This window comes from Gossypium hirsutum, chromosome A11, assembly GCF_007990345.1.
Source record: "Gossypium hirsutum isolate 1008001.06 chromosome A11, Gossypium_hirsutum_v2.1, whole genome shotgun sequence".
Taxonomy (NCBI): domain Eukaryota; kingdom Viridiplantae; phylum Streptophyta; class Magnoliopsida; order Malvales; family Malvaceae; genus Gossypium; species Gossypium hirsutum.
The window spans coordinates 120,313,423-120,327,685 of NC_053434.1; the positions used below are offsets into that span (position 1 = coordinate 120,313,423).

Here is a 14,263-nt window from a genome sequence, read left to right on the forward strand (position 1 = left end):
AAAAAAAATTTAAAACTAACTTTAATTAAAAATAAAACCTAAATTAGCAAAAAAAAATCAAATGAATTTTAAATTTAATTATCCTTAAAAAAAATCTAACTCTTTTAACTTATAATTATTTTAAGATAAATATTTTTATTTTAAGATTTCTTTTTGTCCAAGATTAGATGAATATATATATATATAAACACATACATTTGTACCCTTTTATTTTCTCTACCTTTACTTTCCTCTCTGTTCTACTGGTTTCTGACTCTCTGATTAATCTTTCGATTAAGTTCTCTATTTCTTTTTTGAAATTCATCACGGATGGCGACCGCCATGGTCGAAGATTCGAGCTTCGAAGAGGACCAGTTGGCTTCGATGACCACCGAGGACATCGTCCGAGCTTCTCGTCTTCTAGATAACGAGATTCGAATTCTCAAGGTCCTTCCTTCTCCATTTCTCCCCCCTCTCTTATTTGATGTTATTTTACGGAATTTAGATCTGGGTATTGGTTAAACCTAAGTAATTTTTATATAGAAAGGGGATTTCTTTAGTTTGGGTTTTAATTTTCTTGTTTTAGTTTAATTATTGTTGAATTTTTAGGGTGTTTTTAATCCAACGCTATTATGAAGACCTCTCCATTCAATTATTCGATGTTATTTTACGGGTTTTCGATAATTTGTATATATAAAGGAAAATTCTTTAGTTTGGGTTTTAACTTTCTGGTTTAATCCAATGCCACTGTGAAAACCTTTTCATTCAATTATTTGTTGTTGTTTTATGGATTTTGGTTTTGGATATTGATTAAACCTAAGTAATTTTACATGTAAAGGGGATTCTTTAGTTTGGGCTTTTAATTTTCTGGTTTTAGATTAATTGGGAAATCTTAATGCTTGATAATGCTGAGTAATTCTCTGTTGTGCAATAATGGTTTTTCTTTTGAAAGAATGTAGCTATAATTTGTGTGAATTTTCTTTTTTTCTCTGGTTTTTGGGGGTTAAAGGAGGAGATGCAAAGGACAAATCTCGAGTTAGATTCGTACAAAGAGAAGGTTAAAGAGAATCAAGAAAAGATCAAGCTTAACAAGCAATTGCCTTACTTGGTTGGCAACATCGTCGAGGTAAATTTTTATGTGGACTTTCTTTTTTTATTTTTTATTTGTAATCCATATCTGTTATGAATTTCTTTGGTATGTAATAAATAAACTCGAAACATTGGAAGAGAGACCAACTTAGGGGGGGCAACAAGTCGTTTATCTGCATTTTATCTATAATTTCTGAATTTGGATCCATATAACTACTTTAAAGTCGGAATCTGTTTATTATCTTTATTAAGTTTTCGGAATTACTATCTCAGTTTGAATCTGAATAAAATAAAATTATTCTATGGATTTTTGAATTTGCTAAATATTGAAATCTAGTAAATCAAGTTTATTTTACAAATAAGTTGCATCCATTATCTGCAAATGAAGTAGATTAAGATTGTCAATTGGGATCTTCGCTCCGCTATTCGTTCAAATGATGTGGATTTAGGTAATGGATATCTGAAGATGAATATTCTCATTGGTTGTGGATTGTAGTTATAATATTCAAATTCAAATATTATCCGAAGTTGCACAAAAATAGATTGGATAGTTGTGGATATCATTGTTTTGGATGGTTTAAAACTTGGTTACCGTTTCTTTCAGATATTAGAGATGAATCCCGAAGACGAGGCAGAGGAAGATGGTGCCAACATTGATCTTGATTCACAGAGGAAGGGTAAATGTGTTGTACTGAAAACCTCAACTCGTCAGGTAAGTGCAGTGGGAATTTTTAGTCTGCTACTAATCGTTTTATGGTTTACCAGTAATGAAATTAGTTGTCAAAATCAACATTTTATTTTTCCAAGAAGATGTGAAAAGTAAACTTGGTTTTGATCTTGATTTGTTTTCTAATTATTACAGACCATCTTTCTACCTGTGGTCGGACTTGTTGACCCTGATAAATTGAAGCCTGGTGATTTGGTTGGCGTCAATAAAGACAGCTACTTGATATTGGATACTCTGCCATCTGAATACGACTCTCGAGTAAAGGCTATGGAGGTTGATGAGAAACCAACCGAGGATTACAATGACATTGGTGGGTTGGAAAAGCAGGTAAAATTTTTATTCTACTGCCCTTTCCGATTTAGATCAATACTTTAACCAAACCGTGCCTTTTTTTTTTCTTTCCCTCTCTGATGGTTTTTTCCTGTAACAGATCCAAGAACTAGTTGAGGCTATTGTGTTGCCTATGACTCATAAAGAACGGTTTCAAAAGCTAGGAGTTCGACCACCCAAGGGTGTGCTCTTATACGGACCTCCTGGTACTGGAAAAACCCTGATGGCCCGTGCTTGTGCGGCACAAACAAATGCAACATTTCTGAAGCTAGCAGGTCCGCAACTGGTTCAGGTAATATGAAAGGAAGATTGTGAAATTCTTATTGTTTAATATTACTTTTGCACATATATATGTATATCTATGCTAGCTTAGGTTCTTTAATTTGTGGTTAAATTATTGTAATGCATATAGATGTTCATCGGAGATGGAGCGAAACTTGTCCGTGATGCCTTTCAGCTTGCAAAAGAAAAATCTCCATGCATCATTTTTATTGATGAAATCGATGCAATCGGTACGAAGCGTTTTGATAGGTAATGCGATAACTCAATTCCTTGTCAAGCAAAGCTGTTTTGTAGCTGGTAAAATCATTTGTTTTGATCCGTCTGTAACTATGTGCAGTGAAGTGAGTGGAGATAGGGAGGTTCAACGAACAATGTTGGAACTGCTCAACCAGCTTGATGGCTTTAGCAGTGACGAGCGTATTAAGGTTTAATTAATAAAATTTTTTGTAGCCTAGAATAAAATCAATTGGTTAAATTCATAACCTACTATGTTTTAGAGATTTTACCGTATTATAATGTGATGCATGTACTGTAGGTAATAGCAGCTACTAACCGAGCTGATATCCTTGACCCTGCTCTCATGCGTTCCGGTCGATTGGATCGTAAAATTGAATTCCCACATCCCACTGAAGAAGCAAGAGCCCGAATCCTTCAGGTACGGCACTTTCAATACATCTGCTTCTATGGCTTATATATTCTGTCGAATCTTATTGAATTCTTTCCTTGATTTTGTAGATCCACTCAAGGAAGATGAACGTTCATCCGGATGTCAATTTCGAAGAACTTGCTCGTTCGACCGATGATTTTAATGGAGCACAGCTGAAAGCTGTTTGCGTAGAGGCAGGCATGCTAGCACTTCGCCGAGATGCAACTGAGGTACACTTTCTAATCTTGTGTATATTTACTTAGATTTGTATCATCATGAGCATATGAGCCATCCATGGGAGCAATTTGAAAATAATCGGGTTTTGGTCTGATTTGTAGGTGAATCATGAGGATTTCAATGAAGGTATAATTCAGGTTCAAGCTAAGAAGAAGGCAAGCTTAAATTACTACGCATGATCTGGAGAGCATTTAGCCATTAGAGAAGGCAAGATAAAGACGATAGGGGTAGCAAAATGACATTTTTCGAATAGATTGATTGAATTCGGTTTCTTCGGTTTCGGTTTTAATGTGTTTTCTTCGGTTAACTTGTGGTTTTTTTATTTTTATTTTTGAACCCAATTGATAAAAAAAAAAATCTATACTTAAAAAAGTGTGAGGGAAAAAAAATCTCAAGACTATAGAGTGAGAAATCAAAATGATTGATTAAAATGAAAATTAATTTCGGTTAATTTTATTTCCATTCATATATAATTAGTTTAATTAATTTTTTATATATGGTGAGATAGTAAGGGTTTTTCTTATTTTAATCAGTGGTAAAGGTTTGATTTTCATTTTGTGTAATATTCTTGGATTTCAACCTTGGGTGTTACCAGATTATTGCTTGTACAGAATTTTTAGTAATACATCCTGTTTACTCGATTTTAAACAAAATTACAAATGAGCATTTGGCAGACAATTATGATCATTGTACAAGCGATTTCAGTTTTAAGGACTTCTAACGAATCTCTTAACCTGATTATATTAATTTTATCAATGACATCAGACTCATCAAGCCATGCCAGCCTAAGTCCACCCTGCATGCATAATAGTCTCTCTCGCCTCTCTCGCCTCTTTTTTGGTACAGCCTGAGTGTTATCCCTCTAGGGGAAACCTTTAAAGACTCACTTGGAACATAACATACAGAGGTAAGTTTGAAAGAATTTAGTGATTTTGGAGTTAGTGAGTCAACTCTTATTTTCCTAAATAATACTTGCGCATTGCTTTTAATGTTTCATTGAACATCTCGTCATTTTTTATTTTGCCTCTCCTCAATTGCCCTTTTCTAACTCGTACTCATTTCCGTACCTTACCTTAAGGTCTTTTTCCTTCTTTTTAGTACATTGAGACCTTACCTACATTCCTTAATCATTAAGACATAACTTTATCGAGTTTCGGGAAGAGACCCGTACATGGGTCACTGATACTTCCTTTCTAGAGCACAATACTTGCATTCAACTTCTGAATACATTTCCATTTCATTGTTGTGTCTCCTTGATTTCCTATCTTGGTATAGTCTCATTCATATCCAATACTTCACTAGTGTATTAGCAGGTACGACACATACTTACTGATTTTATTGTTTGTATTTAAGGATATAATAGAACATGCTGGTTACATAGCATAGAGTCCGCCATAAGAGTGTCCTTCATGATTCGTCATTGGGAACCTTTCCAGATTACGCCACAGGAATAGGCCATCTTGTATACGCCATAACGTTTTCCTTGTAGGATTCGCCATAGAGGCTGTTACTTCGCAATCCACCGCAAGGGCATCTCTTCCCCACGTTATTATTAGGGTTTTAATTCCAGAGATTTCCTTTCACACAATTTCTTCATAGTTTGCCATACTTAACGTTCTCTTGAGTTAGCCATGCATATCATTCTTTCAAGGTTTGTCGTATTTACCATTTCTCTCTTTCAAGATCCGCCACAAAGGGCCTTCCTTTAGAATACGTCATGAAGGCATTCCTTTCCATAAATTGCCACAAAGACTTTCATTTTATAGATTATCACAAAGGCTTCCTTTTTCTGGCGTGTTCACGATAGGGATTCGCTTAGACTTACATTACGTGAGGTTTGCCCCTTATCATCTTGGTTTACACAAAAAATCCATTAGGTAATAACCTTCCTTTAGTTTTTTCTATATCATGTTTAAAGTCCTAATGAACCCCTTTAGATGAATTTGCGGAGAAAGACTCAGACTTATCATACATTGACTCACTCTTACTAGACATAGTCCATTACATGTTTTCAAGGTACACACATACGTTTCAATCATTCATATACAAGCATCCTTCAACTTCTAGATTCACATCATATATTTAGATCATCAAATCTCATGCAATTTACACATAAACAGTCCATTAAACATTCATTCTACAGCAGAATCGTCACACTATATTTCTCTAGCTTTGGTTCCCTAGTTTAATCACTTTCTCATAGGATTTTCTAGAATACACCACACATACAAGAGTTGGCTTAGGGACTCACTTGACTTTCACTTTCTATAGCTCCAAACTCCAGATACAGACCTCCATCGAACAATCACCAGCAATTTCTGCTTCAAGTCATGGAGACTCATCAAGATCTATTCCTATACCCATTTTTCCTTTATCTCTAACACTAGAAATCCCCAAAAGGCCTTATCTCACTCATTTTACCCAATTAAACAAATTTGCTCTTTCACAACGTAATCTGCGGGGTCATAAATCTTACCTTGTCATGGTGTATTCATAGGTAGAGATCCAAATTTACAGTTTAGCTTTAGTGAAAGGAGGAAATACTCTATGTTTCTTTAAAACTAAACTAGAAAATACTTCCTGAAGAAAGAAGAATAACTCCCCTTTCTTAACCTAACTATCTAGGTATATATCTTTTGTCCCTGTGAACATTTGACACGCATCATAATCTCCTTTTATTTGCCAGATAAATGGTTTACAACTGTAAGGAAATGTGTACGAATGTCCAACATTATATATGTGTATATATATGTAAGAAATTCCATCGCTTGTTCCTAACCATTATGTTAGAATGTAACCAGTACTGTAACTAATAGGGCTCGGCGTACAATACTTTTGGCGATAACTCAATTACCCGAAATTCTTTAATACATTACAAAGCTCCTCTTCTTAATGTTTCATCCTTCTCTAAGACAATACCTCATAATATTCCAATGCCTGCTATGCGCCCACTTTTGCTCGCCAATAGCACTCAGTTGGGCGGATAGCACTACACCTTTCAGTGTACTCGTCAGTTTACTTGCCAAAATCAGAATCCGCCAAATCCGAGTGTTACATCTTGAGTATAGAACAACTTTAAAACTTGTGGTTAGCATCTATCCTTTTAATGAGTCTACATAATACGAAGGATTAATTAGTGAGTTCGTTCTGGTAGATACATTGAGAAATAAAAAAAAATATAACGATCTAAATGACCAAATATTCACCAGTAGAGAAACTATACCTTATGAACTCATGTTAAAGTATTGAATTTAGAATAAATATATATTTTTAATTTTACGACTACAAATACAATTCAATGTAAAATTTAATTAATATAAAAGGATGAAAAACCGAACATGCATAGCATGAGTATGATATAAATAGAAAATACTTACGATTTTAATGCATGGATTGAGATATTTACATCACAACAATTGAACAATTGAAGGACTTTATTTCCAACAGGAGATAAATCTCAATTTTTTGTTAAAGTACAGTGTCCAACATCATATTTTAACCAATATTTTACCATGCTAGGCTTGATTTTGACATTTTTCTTAGTTTCCAAATTTACAGCCTCACAAGTTGAAGTGGAGGCAAAGGACGTAGTTACTTCACGCAATAATGTAAAAGATAATCCTGATTCATCAGATTGCGATTACATTATGAATTTTTGCACCTGCCATCCTCCTAAACCAACCTTTGTTGCATTCACCTTCGGCAAGGTCTTAAAGCATATAAAAGAATTTGAAGAATAAAGATTGAAGTTATATGATAATTAAAATATAGTAGATGGAAAAGAAAGTGATGGATAAGTCTTGTAGTAATATACATTTTTATCAAATCTTGATATGAATGTAATAAATTGGTTTATGAGAAATAACTCAATTGAGTGTCTTTAATTTTCATTTCTTTTGTTTCAAACATCCAAAGTTGTTGCTGGTGAGTTGTTGCTGGTGAGGTGGGTTTTTATTTCTATTTTACGATTTATCTTTGGAGTTTATAGTTACATCTTTTAACAATAATGTCACTAGGGTTTGAGCTCCGTTTACTCCTTGAGAGTGCAAGGTGCCTTGTCATTATTGTTGGATTTACACATTATAACTATCTAAGTTATTCCCAAATCAAATGGGATGGCTTGATTTTGAATTGAAGTCATGGCTTATTTTGATGATAAAGTAATATTTATATTTTGTGATGAATATTAAAACTATACATTAATTTTGGTTGAAATTTGAGTTGATGTAATTATATAGATGAAACTTTACTTGAAATTCAAACGAGTATTCATAGTTTCTCCGCATTATGGGGCTGACACTTCCGTCCATATCCCTTAAAAAGTGATCTTTTCAATGTGTGCAAGGAACGACCGCTTTGTATATTTTAGGAAGGTTGCACAGTCGGTTCGTTAGCTTACTGCGTCAGAGGTTGGCTAGCCCAAGAGATAAAAGTGATCCCACAAAAGCAATTGTTGGTTAGAGTCAGGTTCCGCTAAAACATAAGTCTAAAATCTTGGAGCTGGTGGTTGTAGGCGTCGTCTTCCACTACAACTGGCTTATTCTGTTTGAGAATGATCACCTAAAAGCTGGGAATTGAAGCTAAGGTGGATCGAGACAACCGGAGGCTGGAATCTCTCCATAAGAACACCTTTTCCTCAACTCTTTTTATTTCTATTATTTTAATTTTAATTTTTAGAATTTTAATCAACACTTTTAATTCTATTTTTATTTTATTTTTTTTTCCAGATCAAAACTTTTAATTTTGTTTTTATTTTTTATTTTTTCAGGTATGCAGGTTTTCTTGGGCTCATGATTTTTTGGAAAAAGGAAATAAGTGTAGTGAAAATAGAATTTTTTTTAGAAAAAATATGAAAAGAACAAAAAATTAAACTTTTTGAGAGAGGGAGTGTTTACAAGAAAGGATGAGTGAAATTTGTGTCACTCCACCCCCTATTTATAATACTAGAAAACCTAGTCTATTATTAATTAAATTCTAAAAGATAAATACAAATAATTAAAGATAATTAAAGATAAAAGCTAAAATTAAATCTAAATAATAATCCTTAATAATTATCTTAATATAATTAAAAATTAAATAGAGTCTTGTGCTATAAAATTTTTTCTTTTGCATTTTTGTTCCCAAAATCTTCCACGCTTTGCATTTTCAGCACCACTTCTCTCCTACTTCACATGCTGGCCCAATTTAACTTTAAATTCACGCTTTTTGCCCCCAAATTTCCTTTTGCCTTCAATTTAGATCCTATAAGATAAAAAACCATAAATAGCTCAAATTAGTAGGATCATACTCAAAATAAACATATAATTAATACATAAAAATATGTCATTCTAGAGTATTATCATATATAGACATCTGATTTTGATTTAATCATACACATTTAAAGAAACAAATATATCGATTTATTTTTATGTTGAATAAATACAATTATTTGTATATGTAATAAGTTAACATAAAATGATGCTATATCGATAATTATGTTAGTGACTTGTGAAAATTGAATCAAATTAAGATTTAATGTATAAAATTGTACAAAATTAAAGTTCATGTATAACATTGCACATCGAACCAAAATTCATATATAGTTTTGAACTTTATCCCTATTTTTAAGGGTAAACTACACTATTAGTTACTAAACTATGGGTAAGTTTTCATTTTGGTCATTAAACTAAAAAAAGTTAAAATTTTGTCCCTAAACTATTCAAAAGTTTTCATTCATTTAAGTCATTGAATTATTCAAAAGTTTTTATTTAAGTCACTAGGCTATTAAGTTTTTTCAAAAATAATTCTGCCAATGAGTTCCAAGCGATGATTCAACGATCTACACGGTGGATCAGTAACCATCAACGGTATCTTCAATCCAAGCTGATCTAATGATTAGTGTCAGATATTGAAGAAGAAAGTTATTTGAATTTTGGTTTGCAGACTCATGATATCCAAAGTTGTTTCATGAAAAAAAACTGAATTGTAGAAGGGAAGGAGAAAGCAAGCTTTTGATTGATGCAAACAGTGTGAATAGAGAAAGCCATATAACATCAAATTTAATAGCTTAGTGACTTAAATGAAAACTTTTGAGTAGTTTTGTGCCTAAATTGTAACTTTTTTAGTTAAATCACCAAAACAAAAACTTATCTATAGTTTTGTAATTAATGGTATAGTTTTCCCTTTTAAAAAATTTTAAGGGTTAATTAAGTCATTACAAATAAATGAAAGAAGAAAAGAAAGTAAAGGAATGAAAAAAAGAGAGAAGGAAAATTGATATAAATAAGAAAAAATATATTCCAGCTTTATTTTATTACAATTCTATTTCATTACATTGAAACAAACATAGTGTATGTGTTGTGACTTTTTTTTTCAAATAATTGAAGTATTATAAATTTATATAATTTTTTTATATGCTAAGAATTCTTTGTATATAAATTTTGATATATCTGTGTATTCGTATTGTGTTTATATTGTTTTCTATGTTGGACATGTTTTGATTATTTCTCATATATTTGTGTTGTGTTTTAATTGATCTTATATTTTGTCAAAAATTCAATTTTAATTTTAAATAATTTTAAAAAATATAAATTGATTCACCTAAAAATTAGACCATTATATCTATCGAGAAGGAATTGTATGAAACTGTGATTCCACGTCATCCTTATCCCTTTTTAATAGCAGAATGACAAACTAGACTTTTCCTCTTGATTTTCAGCTTTTTCCTCATTTTAAAAAATCAAATTCAACTAAAAATGCTAAATATTAGGAATAGAAGTCTAAGTTGTCATTTTCTTATTAGAAAATAATAAGGATGATGTGAAATTACAATTCATACAATCTTTTCTCATATCTATCATAGGTCAACATAATTAATATGAATATAATTTTCAAAACTTTATTTTAATTATATGAAATGTATAGTACACAAAAAGAAAATCATGAAAACAACAAAAAGTAGTCACAGAAATACAATTTTTGGAATTTTCAAATATTTTGATTTGATAATTTTATCCACAATAGGTCCAACATAATTCATATGAATATCATTTTCAAAACTTTATTCTAATTGTATGAAATGTGCAGTACACAAAAAAGTCATGGAAACAACAGAAAAAGTCACAGAAATATTATTTTTAATTTTTTCGAATATTTTGATTTGATCATTTTATCTATCACATGTCAACATATTTAATTTAATATGAATATTATTTTCCAATATTTTGATTTGATATTTGTCTCACATGTTTATGTTAATAATAATAAAATTGTACTTTAATTCTCTTAAAAATAATAAAAAAATTTAATTTTTTTAAAATTTTAAAGATATAAACTATTAAAATAGTAAAATTATATTTTTACTATCGTAAAAATATATAATTTAATTCTGACTCATCTACATGATTTCCAATGAGGTGGAGAAGTGTACTTTGTGAATGTTTTTTTTTAGTGAAAAGATTAGCCAATACAATATTTAGATTAAACTATCAATACTTTATGAAATCTTTGCAAATAACTACATATTCTTATCCCTATTGAAAGTCAATTTAGTGATATGATCGACGTTTGTATTATCTTTTAAAGGAATATATATTATTTTTTATTGATCTATTTTCGATAATATTTATTAAATACTTCTGATAAGTGTTAAATTTGAAAACTTCGGAAAAGCTACTTGAATAATCTAAATCACCTCTATACTATCCGTCGGAATCTCGTGAAGCGTAATATGCACTTTGTCGAGCGGATACTTTTAGTTAGGAGGAATTGTTTGCATTGAGCTATCCTTTTATGTTTGATCTTTCAACCTTCATAAGAGAAAATGATGATCTAGTCACGTGACCTCCAAAATTATGCAAGTTTTTTGGTCCCAGTCGTCACACTTGATCTTATTCTTATCCCAAACTGCGTTCTTATCGATCCATTCGCCACGTCATCCCTTTCCCCTCCTCAGATCCAAGATCAACGATCCATGTTTATCCCAACTTGTTCGACCTTTAACACCCTTTCATTTTGTCGTTAAATATCTTCTTCTGAGTTACTTTCATTAAAACAAGAAAGATCTTAGGACACGCTGTTCTCCTGCTACGATTCCGATCATATGGGACTACTTGGCCAGTTATGGGACGATTCCGTCGCCGGTCCCCGACCGGATACCGGCCTCGGCAAGCTCCGAAAGCAATCCAAATTTACTTTCTGGCCTAACTCCGCTAAGGGTACGCTTAACGCTCGCTATTTTCACGTCAGTGATAGCGGCTCACTTTAGTCGTATTGAAAAGCAAAAATTATATGTCACTGATAAGTAATTTAAATTTGTTAAAAAATCCAACTGGCGAAGAGCTTTTAAAATAAAGCGAAAATTTGTTGCGAGATGAAATATTTTAATTATTTTATGAGAAGATTTAAGAATTCTAGTCGTTTTTTTCGTATTGATATATTTTCAATTGGTTTTTGGCGATTTAATGATCAGAATCTGATGGCGGGAGTGTGAGATCAAACGGTGATGAAACGTCGTTGGAGGAAGCGACGAGAGTGACACGTACTATTATGATCGTAAAACCACCGGGTTATCAGACCGGTTCACCTCCTGTTTCGCCGGCCGGAACGACTCCTCCGGTATCTCCTTTTGCCGGTAAATTTTTTTAAAAATATTTTTAACTCATTGCCGAATTTCTTTACTTATTTATTTCTTAAATCTCAAGTTCTACGTCTAAGAAGGGTTAGAAGTTGTGTTCTGTCAAATTAACTTTTTGTCTGATTGGTGGACTTTAGGAGGGTAAATATGTCATTTAACGGATTTGTATCATTTTCCTCAATGGATAATGGATGCCAAATTAAAATCATTATTATAATTTCTGTTTTAGTTAGACAAATTTGTCCTCGTTGACAGATTAACATGTATTTGTTTGTATATGTAATGTGTAATTTTATGCATTAACTTTGATTTTGTATAATTTTATATATGAATTTTTTTATTTGATTTAATTCTCATAAATAATTAATACAATTATTAATATATAAATAATTATATTTATCTAATATAAAAATAATCTGATGTATTTATTTCTTTAAATGTGTATAATTGAATTAAAATGAAAGTTTGCGTGTATATATTTAAATCACAATAAAAATTTCTTGTATATAATTGTACTAAATGAAAGTTCATATATTAAATTACATATTAAATTAAAGTTGACGTATAATTTTGAGATTTATCCTGTATTTATATATTTAAGATATAAATCATTATTATTAGTTTTTTTTTGTGAGTTTGACCATTTCAAATATAGTAAAAGTATAAGTACTTAGATAGCATATTTTTACCCTTTAAAGTTGACACTATTAAGCTCAAGCTTTAATCTCGTCACTATTGTTTTAATTTCATTAATTAGAGTTTATTTTACTGTTTATTAAGATCGTTGAAGACGAGTATTTGATTTGAAATATTTCATTCCCTCAACGATGGAAGTATTGTTCTCGAGGTATTTATGCTCGATTTCAGTCTTGTGTTTTTGTCTCTTTACTCCGAGTAGTGCCCAAAAAAGTTCATAGAGTTTGGGTAGTAGTGCCTAGATCCACCAAGAAAATGTTTCATCATTTTGGCCTTAATGTGGTTAGTCTTCATGCCCCTAAAAGGTCTCGGTGAGCAAGAACACTACCACTTGGTTAGCTTTGGAGTAGAGATACAAAAATCCAAAATTAAAACCGAGCATAAACATTGCAAAAGCAATATATTTACTATTGATGGAGTGAGACACTCCAAAGTAGATACTGATCCCCTTTAATAATGGATACTTAAATCAGTTGATAATTAGATATATGAAGTTGTTAACGTGGATGAAATGTTTTGTTTAGGTAGCAAAGAATCGTATCAGTTCCGGAGAAGATCGATTCGGATGCGTACGAGAAGGCCGGCGAGGTTGGAGCAAGGAGCCCTCATCCTCCTTAGGACGTGTGAGTTGTGAGCTCTCTCGCCTGCAAATGAACCTCGAAGCTGGGCTTGCCTTTTTCTCTTTTTGCATATATTTGTAATGTGTCAATGGTGTTCAGAATCTGTAAATTATAATATATATGTGTATGTGCATACGTAGAGGATTTTGCTATATGTGGAGAGCTTGTAATTCATTTTTTTTCTTCTTCGAACTTGTTCGAACTAATGTTTCAATGTCGGTTTTTCCTACTCATGATCTGAAAAATGTTTTTATTCTGTTTTTTATTTACAGTTTTCGAGTCACTAATTGACAGAAATCAAGAAACAAACGAGAAAGTTTACAAGAAGAGACTGAGAATCTTTTCAGATAGTAGTTACAGGTAGAATTGCTTATAACGAGAATCGTTGATGATTAACCACTTTCTGGAAAAATTGTTGAATCTCTATTACTCTTCCCGCTCTTCCTCGTCTCCAAGATGTGTTGAAAAACCTGCAACCTTCAACGGAGAGCTGACGCCTAACTTTTGACGTAGCCTAATGAAAAATGTAGCAGAGAGTGGCTTAGAGCATCGGCCACTTGAATTGAACCACCCACCACCTTTTCCCAAACAAAGCACGGGTAAAGTTCTACGGTTTCATCCTTGCATGATGCACTGGATTGGTGTAGTGTGCAATAGCATTGGTGTTGACACACTAAATAACAGGTGCTTGAGTTAAAGTAACTCTTAACTCAATCAAAAATGATTTAATCCAAACCACTTCACTGATAGCATTCGCCAAGCTTTGAAACTCTGCTTTTGCCGAAGAATGAGCGACAACTCCTTGCTTCTTGGAACTCCAAGCAAGGGCTTGCCTCCAAGAAACCAACAAAAACCAACTATTGACCTTAAATCAGCAGAACTACCCAAACTAGAATCACAATGATGTATTGTTCCCTTTTAAGTATCATAGTATATGCTTGACAGCGCTCCAATGTTTGCCAAGTGACGAATGCATGTATTGACTCATTTTATTTACACTATAGTGTAAATCGGGTCGGGTGTTGCATATATGTTGTAAGGCT

At 32.2% G+C, this 14,263-nt stretch overlaps 2 protein-coding genes across 4 annotated transcripts; both read left to right on the top strand.

Moving 5' to 3' along the window:
- The first annotated feature begins 166 nt into the window (after positions 1 to 166).
- Positions 167 to 3,741, top strand: LOC107961902 (26S proteasome regulatory subunit 6A homolog). Its single transcript, XM_016898078.2, has 10 exons — positions 167 to 426; positions 989 to 1,105; positions 1,673 to 1,780; positions 1,931 to 2,122; positions 2,226 to 2,417; positions 2,538 to 2,656; positions 2,745 to 2,832; positions 2,943 to 3,062; positions 3,143 to 3,283; positions 3,392 to 3,741. Exons 1-10 carry the CDS (start codon positions 310 to 312, stop codon positions 3,467 to 3,469), a joined length of 1,272 nt encoding a protein of 423 aa, XP_016753567.1. The 5' UTR covers positions 167 to 309; the 3' UTR covers positions 3,470 to 3,741.
- Positions 3,742 to 11,299: 7,558 nt separating this feature from the next.
- On the top strand, positions 11,300 to 13,449 carry LOC107961885 (dormancy-associated protein homolog 3). 3 transcript variants are annotated; one of them, XM_016898052.2, is made up of 3 exons: positions 11,300 to 11,485; positions 11,740 to 11,901; positions 13,129 to 13,449. In XM_016898052.2, exons 1-3 carry the CDS (start codon positions 11,371 to 11,373, stop codon positions 13,299 to 13,301), a joined length of 450 nt encoding a protein of 149 aa, XP_016753541.1. In that variant the 5' UTR covers positions 11,300 to 11,370; the 3' UTR covers positions 13,302 to 13,449. The 3 variants fall into 3 exon arrangements, with proteins under 3 accessions (XP_016753541.1, XP_016753548.1, XP_016753555.1); XM_016898059.2 differs by having other exon boundaries at positions 11,740 to 11,885; positions 13,125 to 13,449; XM_016898066.2 differs by having other exon boundaries at positions 11,740 to 11,885.
- The last annotated feature ends 814 nt before the right edge of the window (positions 13,450 to 14,263 follow it).